This window comes from Chrysoperla carnea, chromosome 5 (assembly GCF_905475395.1).
Source record: "Chrysoperla carnea chromosome 5, inChrCarn1.1, whole genome shotgun sequence".
Classification (NCBI taxonomy): Eukaryota; Metazoa; Arthropoda; class Insecta; order Neuroptera; family Chrysopidae; genus Chrysoperla; species Chrysoperla carnea.
Genome location: NC_058341.1, coordinates 48,477,514 through 48,487,322, shown reverse-complemented (window position 1 = coordinate 48,487,322; position 9,809 = coordinate 48,477,514). Strand labels below are relative to the sequence as shown.

The window sequence follows — 9,809 nt, the reverse complement described above, 5'->3', positions numbered from 1 at the left end:
ATTTTTTTATGATAAAAATCGATGTCGCCGTTTTCATTAAGCATTTAACGGACAAATAAAGTTGGCTTAAAGTAAAAAAAATTTTTATTTATTAACATTATAAAGAAAATGTATAAAATTACAAATTTTTAAAAGTAGGTAACAATTATAGTTTTGGATCAACAAATTAAATTTACAAAATTTAAATAGCCCCCGACAAATTTTTCGGGTACGAAACCCTAAACTCCACTTAAAACATATCTAAGAACACTCTCCATAAAATTACCTTTCAAACGAAACAAAAAAATCAAAATCGGACAGACAGACAGACACACACACATATAGCGGTTAAACTTACAACAGCACTTTTTTGATACCGGGTTAAAAAATAGAAATTTCAGAAGAAAAATATTCTCGGTTGAATGCAAGTGCATTTCTACTTTCCAAAACTTTACTAGTAAAATTTAAGCCAAAGGACAAATTATGCTCTACACCTAAATAGCTATTTAAAAAACCTAGACATTCTCGACATGGATTTCCAACAATATTTCCTTAGATATTATCGATTTAATCTATGATGGATGTAATCCAACTATGGTACTTCGCAACATTAGTATACACTCCAGGATATGGAGGTAAACCGCATCCAAGACCACATGAGACTATACCTACTAATTTATTGGCACAAACTAGAGGTCCTCCAGAATCACCCTGCAAATCACGATAATATTAATTTTCAAACCTATGTTGTCAAAAAATCTCTTTACTCACATCACAAGCATCTGCAAAATTTTTTTCATTTGCTGCACACAGCATTTCCTTATAAATTTTCATGTAATCTCCGTACATGGTGTTACATTTTTTACGATTAATTATTTGTACTTCGGCATAATGTAATGTTTCCGGCATAATCGTTGTATTCTAAAAAAAGATTTTACTAGAGCCAACTTTTTCAGAAAGAATTGTGTTTTCAATGAAATTTCACTAAGCAAAAAAACCATACGATGAATGTTGAAAAACGTGAGACTTTCAATTTTTATGCCATTAGCAAGAAAAAAACCTAAACGGCGTTGGAAAAATTGATAAAAACTTAAAATATACGATACATGTAGCATAGTAATCCGATACACGTAACACATGTAACAAATTACACCTATTCCTTTTATCCCAAAAATTTCTTACAAAAAAAAAGGACAAATTTAAACATGACATAATTTTGCGATAAAAGATATTGCGAGCTGTTGTTCCGGAATTTTGCAAGTTGCTCCTCAAAGATCATATTTTAAAAAAGGCCAATCTAAGATGGAGGGAGGAACGTACTTGTGGTTCTACAAGACATACATGGTCTGAGTATAATCGTAGGCGTTCCGTAGATCTTATATCACTTCCAAAGGCCTCTATTAACAAAATTGTTGTGGCTATTACAGGGCACTGGCTGGGCGACAGGCATGCTGAGCGCCAGGGCCTGGCAGTGTATCATGACTACCGCATGACCTATCACAGTAGTGAGGAGGAAGAGATAATGTCTCTTCTCTGTCACTGCCCAGCTATTGCCATGAGAAGTTGGACTTACTTGAGCCAACCTCTCTCTGACGACCTCTCTGGCCTAAATTCAGTCAATGTCAAAAAACTCCTACTGTTCTTAAACAGCTCCAAACGGTTCATGCAGTAGTGGCCGGAGATAGGCAAACCCTTTTTCAGTATCACAACGGATCCTACGGTCTAAGTGTGTCCCACCCCAGGAAAGCCACTCTAACCTAACCTAACCTGTTCCGGATTTCGTACATAAGATAGTTGAATCCAACTAATGATATCCTACGTGTATCTATTTACAAGGATTTCTTTAAATACTACCTGCTTTTGAATTCCCCATCCCGATACCAAACATGTTGTTCCATCAGCGATTGTATTTCGTTCTAAAGCTACCGCTTCTAACACACCATTTTCCAGTTGAAATCGAATTCCTACTTGCAGTATTCCAATATCGTTTAGAAAAATTTTTGACTTAAATTTCTTATGTGTGATCACCTTAATAACAGGATACTCTTGAATGGTTTCATTATTTAATGATATATGACCAGCTTTAATTAATAACTCGTACGGTTTAATTGGATCACCATGATGAAACAAACAATGAGCAGCGGTAACTACATGATTAGCATCAATTATTGTCCCTCCACAATGCTGTGCTCCATTTAAAAAAAGTACTATCTGAAAAATTTTTCCGGAAATTACTCATTAACAAAATGTAATTAATTTATAGACTATTGATTATTAGTCATATAGAAAGGAACCAAAGCGTTCACGAGTTTTTATTGTAAAAATCGTTTAATGAGTTGTTAAAGAAGAAAAAACACGCGGAGTGCTATTAAATGAAAGGGCGGAAATTGAAGATAGGAGTGAAAAAGCACCACTTTTGGTTTTTTTTTTTAATTATGTCATAAACTAAGCAAAATTTCAAGAAATTTGATATAAAATTTTTTGAAGATAAATTTTAAATCGAATGAGTAAGTATTTTTTGAAACAAATAGGAAAACAATGACAAAATTTGTCTTTTTTATTGTCTGTACCTTTTTGGGCAGCGATAGGTAGAGAGAATGCAGCATACAAAAGAAAGTAGGAAATTTTCTATTAAATGGCTGAAAAATATTTTTGGTTAAAAATTAACCGAGATATAGCCATTTCAACATGGTTTTGGTAATATTATTGGGAAAATTTAGTACTATTCATCCATATTCCTTTTACGTTAAACGTAAAATACTTTGTATCATTGAGTGAAATAATAATTTTAACAATAAAATTCAAACGAGGTATGAAATGCCAAAAAAAAAGAAAGATTTTAATGGCTATATCTCGGTCAATTTTTAACTCAAACATTTTTCAGTATATTATTTAAAAAGAAATTTAATCTATTTTCTTTTGTCTACGCATTCCCTATACCTATCTCTACGCAATAAAAAAGATACAGACAAAAAAGCAAAAATCCATAAAAAATCAAAATATTTTCGTTTTTTCTTCCTGTTTGTTTCAACTGATTTGCCATACAAAAAATTAGGTATTAATCATAATCGATTTATTTTACACATTATGTCTACGTATGGAGTAAGTCTTTTTACTCGTCGCCAACAGATTGAAATCGTCCTTTGAAGTCATTTAAAAGCTTCTATTTTGTGTGTAGTTTTAAAATATAAAATAGAATATATAAAATAAACAACTAACTTTAAGTATTCTTCTATTTCTTTACCAGCAATGAATCTGAACTCATTATTAAATGACCTTTAATTACGCGTAAATCCAAGATCATATAAGATGTACTTCTTCATATACAATTAATTTTGTTTGAACATTATTTTTGAAGTAACTTAAGGAATATACTGATTTTGTCTCGTTGATTTTTAAGTTTAAAATGTGACAAAAAGCAAAGTTATACATGGGACTAAATGGAAAAAATAAATCAATATTTCTCAACAATTTAATCGATCACTACACTTTTAATTGTTAATATTTACTTAAATTTTTAACAGAATTTCAAAAAAATTCTGAAGTCTGTACTAATTTAAAATTATTTAAAATTTACATTGGTACTGTTTCCCTAAGAAAGCGCATAGCAAAACATAGTTGATAATGAATGTCCTTAAAACACACAGATTATATTCATTTGTCAAGTTCAAAAAGTACTGGATATATTTTGCATCTGAGACAAATAAAGTAATTTTCAACAAACCTGGTATGGAAATTGACCAGGGGATGCTTCATCACCACTCACAATTCGACCTTTTAAATTAGTTTCTGTTGAATTTTCTGACGCCCTTATTGTACCTAAAACATTTAAGTAGGTACATAAATATTATTATGTAAAAACCTCTACTTCTTTCATCAATATTTCAATCTTGATTTTCCCTATTTTATGTTTTCTTAATTATTCAGAATTTTCAAATTTAATGATACCTACATTAATTAATTATTTTCGCATAATTGAAATAGAAAAGATTTATATTTAACGCGGTCGGGTTTTTTTGATTTTTAAATAATTTTCCTTGTAAAAAAAATACAAATAACTAGTTCATATATAAGAAACATATTAGAAATGTAAATTTGTCAAGCCACGTGAGTAACAGCAACTTTTAATTTTTATTAATGTTTGAGGTATTTCTTGACCTTGTTAAGGTTACGCAGTTTTAGTATTTTCTGGAGATCAGTAACTAATGTCGTGATGTCTCACACCATAAACTCTGTCTCATACCTAATAAAAACTTGATAAAAGCCAGCCAACATGCACGAGTATTAAAGTATAAGTATTTTTTCTAATCAAATTATAGTATACTCTTTTCAAGAGCAACTTAAAGATAAAAAGATTAGATTATCAATCTGAAGGAATAAAAAATCATTCTGAATGAAAGCAAATTTATTACAAAATTATGACGAATTTACAATTAAATTTATTTCCTAATGCAATTTTTTCTCGTACATTGACAGGAAAAATATAAATTATCTTTCAATTTCTCAATTTACAAAGAAAATATAAATACTAAATGTAATTAATTATTATCAAGAATTCTCATTTAATCTTCAGAATTAGTTAAGTTGGGGAATTAAACTAAAATTAGATACACGTTCGTGATGAAAAAGAGCCTTTTGGTTCAATTCCTATCGCTAATTGGGAAAATGATAAATATCTGAATTTTTTACAACCAAACATCAGTCAAAGAATTATTTCAAATTCATCAATTAATTGTGTTGGTATTTGTGGCTCATTAGAGACCAAACGCGTGGGCCAATTTTATCTTAATTTTGCGAGCGTTACTGAAGATATGTCAATAATGAACATGCAACATAGTAACCACCAGACGCCGTATTGTGAAAAAGAAAAAAAATTAAAGTCGGCGAATACATATTAAATAGACAAATCGATTGACGTAAAAATCATTATAATTGGCCTACGCGTTTATACAATAAAGACCAAACATACATACATAAATTGAAAATGAAAATCGACAAACTATGATAAGTGTGGTATGATAAATAAGAATAAAAACAAAACCGAGTGCGTTCAATAAAAACTGAAAAGAAAAATTAAGTCCAGTAGTTTACATAGCGACTTTAACAGTTGAGTTCTATTAAAACATTGACCGGCTAAAATCCTCCCAATAACGTGACCCGGTTGTTAAAGTCACTATGTAAAATTTTGGACTCAAGGATATGTGCATAAGACGCAATTTTTTTACTTTTGACACAATTAATAAGTTTTAACTAAGGTAATTATCTTAAAATCAGTACATTTTTAATATTAAAACTAAGCTATAACTTAAAGCGATAAATAAAAATGTACTTACAAAATAAATACCAAAAATTATAAACTAAAATACTGCATAAAATTCTCATGGATATTTTCATCATAAGCACCAAATTTTAAATGCGATTGAAAAAATTTAAAAAAATTAAATAATTGTTATTACCTATATTGAATTTTGGCTAACGGTAAAGATAAGATATCGGGAATAATAAGGCACTTAAAAAAAATAAATCATTTGTTTCTGAATTTTTGATAATAAATAAATACAAACAATTGCACCTACTTTGGGAAATTTTTGTTTTTATTTTTATTTATAGCACATTTGACTAACTGAAAAAATTTCCGCTATTCTGGAAAAGAAATTGTACAGATTAATTATAAAAATAGCCTAATGACAAATCTGTCCAACAATCATGTTTTTATCACAAATAATTGTAAATCGGTTTGTAAAAACATCAATATTCTCTATTGTAATTTTTGTAAACGTAAAATTATAATTGTCAGATAAAAATTCTATTATTTCGTGCGATTAAAAGTAAATAACGTACGTTTTCCCAAGGTAAACTATTTTCCTGGCATGTTTCGTCAAGGTTTCATTTCAAATTTCATATAAAATCGGTTCTGAGATTTTGCAGTGAAAACGTTATTTACATACAGACACATTTTAGCATTTAAAAATTAGTATAGATTTCTAATTTTAATTGTTTTTGCACAAAAAATCTCAGAGAGAATACGTTACACAATACTTCGTTGGAGGCAAAAGATAACTTAGGATTTTAGCCTTCCAAGATGAAAACTTCACGCAACGCTAAAAATATTATTGGTTTCATAAAACTTATATCATAAGTTTTGATCTTAGACCAGCAGGAAAAGTTGCATCATTATAAACTTTAATCAAAAGAGAATTCTAGTATTCCTAAATACAAAGTCAATATACATACAATTCATCTAATCAGTGACGAATTTAAAAGGTTTTATCGAAACCCAAAATAAAAATACAAACATTGTCACTATTTGATAAGTTTACTACGATCAAAGTCTAAATGCAAATCATTCTACCTAGTTCAAAAGACGTAAAGTCTATTCAAATGCTATCAATTTGAATAAATTACACACACGTCATAATTTCTTCTATACGGAGATCTGTAAAATAGTGAAAATGCAAATACTTTTACCATTTCTTCCCACCATATTTAGATTTAGATGCCTACATTAGCTTTTATTTCACTAAATAGTAACAAATAATTTTTTTCCCAGCCACTTACATAAAAGTAGAAGCTTAAAGGGTTCAACCATAAATAAGTGACTCCATATATGAATGGGAAAAATTATTTTCTATTTTAGTGAAATTTAAATCTTGTATTTTAAAATTTTACCATAAAAATTTTAAAAATTAATTTACCTCAAAATAATTTATTTTAAATCTAAAATTGTCTATTCACTATCTTGTAAATAGACATTTCATTAATGAATAATCGATGATATTTAAGTACCGCTCTTAAAGTCTGTATTTATTCTTTTTAAATATAGGTACCGTACAAAACATTAACCTTAATATTAACTGACCATCCAGGTATACTCCCCAAAATAGTTTCAATAGTATATTATAACAAATAGAGCCAAAATCGATTTTAACGGCATCGATTATATCGACAAATCGATTATACCGACGAAAGTGGAAGTTTCCGGCCAAATCACTATAAAAACATATACATCGTAATAGGTAATATTTTTAAACTTATATCTAAAGGAAAGAAATCAGGAAAATATACGGCGGAGTGAAAAAAAAACAATGAATGGAGAATCCGATACAACACGGAGATAAATAACACATTGCAAAATCAAGACATTGTCCACATCATCAAAGCCAAAATGCTAAAAAAGTACAAAATGCCAAAGTTTACACCAGAAAATGAGATGGATGGGCAACGTCGCCAACGTCACTTATGATCTCCAAATTATGAAGATCACAGGATAGTGTTCTATGATGAAAAAAAGAATGCTATAGAGGTCAATTGCTGAGGAGGCCATGGCTCAACCAAGACTGTAGTGCCATTGATCATCTCATTTTGGACATTATTAACTCATCATTCGACTTAGTCAGCAATAACGAGCGATATGTGTACATATGCACATACTTTCACGTTAATATAAAAAATATATGAGTACATATCGCTCATAACGACTATCGGTTATAACAACAAAAGTTGGACTCCTCAATTTTGACTGTATTTAAATTTTGTTTCCAACTGGAATTAGGATGGTCAATAAGTTTTGTCAGCCTAGTCGGAGGCTGGACAAAAAATAGACAGTTGAGTTTATATTCTGTTTGTTTTTTCTAAAACTTGAAAAACAAAAATATAATTGAAACAAACCCCAATTAATATTATTTGAGTTTGTGTTTTGTTAGTCCGTTTAGTGGAAAACCGGTGTAAGGATTGCAAGTTTATTAAGCTAGAAATATTTAAATCTAATTCAAATTTGTTTAACCTTCGAAAATTTTTTAAGGATTAAACTTAGAATTTAATTTTCTTGTTCAATGCAGCGCTTTCCATAAATTATTTCACTATTTTCTCAGTTCAGCAATTATCTACTCACATACAACAATGCAACAAAAATTATTTAATTTCTCTGGCCATCTTCCGCTAATTCGCCAATGCGCCAATTACAAAGAACCGATAAATCATAAGTTTTATACTTGGACCTGTACTTCGGATAAAAATGATAAGGCAAAACCTGTATGAATGCATCATAATGAATAAAATCAAATTCCAGAAATAAAAATGAACTTTGTATTTGTAAGCAAGTTAAATCTTTCAGAATTACCTATATAAACTGAAAATACATTTCAAATGTTATCAAATCATTTTAACTACTCAATAACGTAAATTCAAAGTTAAGATAACACAACAATTGAAGCAAAAAAATAATGGAAAAAATGATTAAGAAATTTATCATTCTGGAAATAATCCTCGGATTTTATTTTTTAAGTATGTTAACAATTATAAAGTCTTGTTTTAATTATTTACTAATTATAATTTTAATTTGTTATTAATTACATTTGTTTAATTACAGATTTAGTATCAACCGCTGTTATACCGATCAAAAACGAACATCTTGAATCTCGTATTGTGGGTGGTTCATCTGCAAAACGTGGACAATTTCCATATCAAATAATGATCTACAAAGATGATAAAAAACATTGTGGTGGATCGATTTTGGATGCAAATCACATTATCACAGCCGCCCATTGCGTAGTGAAAAATGATAAAATTTTGGATCCAAACATATTTGTTGTAAAAGGAGGGGATGTAAATTTACTATCAAATGAAATCCAAACATTCCCCGTTAAAAAAATCTACGTTCCAAGTAACTATAAAGCAAGGACATTCGATAATGATGTAGCAATTTTAAAACTTACAACTTCAATGAACTTGGAAAAAGGTGTTTTGGAAAGTGTTGTTTTGGCTGATCAAACTGTTGAGGATAAAACAATTTGTGTGGTGTCTGGTTGGGGAACACAACGACAAAATACTACTGAAATGCCGGATCAATTGTATTATGCGGATGTGCAAGTGATTAATCGAAAAATTTGTGCAACACGATATGAACTTTATAATACAGTTAGTACGAATATGGTGTGTGCAGGATATGACAATGGTTCCAAAGATGCTTGTGAAGGTGATTCTGGTGGTCCATTAATGTGTGGAAATAAGTTAGGTGGTGTTGTTTCATGGGGAGTTGGATGTGGTTTAGCTGAATTTCCCGGTGTGTACACAAATATTGCAACACAAAAGGCGTGGATTGCAACGATTCTCAAGAAATCAGACAAATTAACAAAATAATTATTTCTTTTTTATTTGTCTATTTTTAGTCTCTCAATCGTGATGTGTATTAATTTATTTATTTATTTATTAACTTATTAATTTATTTATTTATTAATTTTTGTATTTATTTAATATTGTTACAAACATTTTTTATTAAAAAAATTATTTATTATTTAAGAATTTGGTTTTTATACTTAATTCGGGAAAAGTAAAGAGCGACTTTCAAAAGTCTTAAATAAATCCCATGAATTTTCTTTTACTACCTGAAAACGCATAAAGAAATACAGAAAATTACATTATTATTAATTTTAAGTCAATTGTAAAATTGTAATTAAAGAAAATTCCATTAATTATGTATATGGTATATTTATTATTAGTCGACACTATCAACGTAAAAATTTTAAAATAACCACTCAATTTTTTCTAAATTAATATTTATCACCTGAAAGTAGGTATATAAAAGAACATTTTATAGTTTTCTTGAAAATTTGGTTGGAAAAATAAATAATTTCAATGTTACAGTGGCTAAGAGTTCCCCATACTTGAATCCCATAAGTCCACACAGGTTTTAAAATTGTTGGGTACACTCTAGCACTTTATTGTCTAATGATAACTTAGATTTATGGCCTAACAGCCAGTAAAGTTTCGAGAATTTTAAAAAGAATTGTTTTCTCTCAGACCATATGTGTTTGCGCCAAATTAGCCTTCTG

General features: G+C 29.3%; 2 protein-coding genes across 2 annotated transcripts; one reads left to right on the top strand and one right to left on the bottom strand.

Annotated features, from left to right (window-relative positions):
• Positions 1-423: 423 nt before the first annotated feature.
• On the bottom strand, positions 424-5,387 carry LOC123300922 (trypsin alpha-3-like). Its single transcript, XM_044883602.1, has 5 exons — positions 5,313-5,387; positions 3,704-3,798; positions 1,834-2,190; positions 751-900; positions 424-690 (listed from the first exon to the last, which is right to left on the bottom strand). Exons 1-5 carry the CDS (start codon positions 5,374-5,376, stop codon positions 547-549), a joined length of 810 nt encoding a protein of 269 aa, XP_044739537.1. The 5' UTR covers positions 5,377-5,387; the 3' UTR covers positions 424-546.
• A 2,766-nt stretch (positions 5,388-8,153) lies between these two features.
• Positions 8,154-9,153, top strand: LOC123300921 (trypsin alpha-3-like). Its single transcript, XM_044883600.1, has 2 exons — positions 8,154-8,262; positions 8,348-9,153. Exons 1-2 carry the CDS (start codon positions 8,202-8,204, stop codon positions 9,115-9,117), a joined length of 831 nt encoding a protein of 276 aa, XP_044739535.1. The 5' UTR covers positions 8,154-8,201; the 3' UTR covers positions 9,118-9,153.
• The last annotated feature ends 656 nt before the right edge of the window (positions 9,154-9,809 follow it).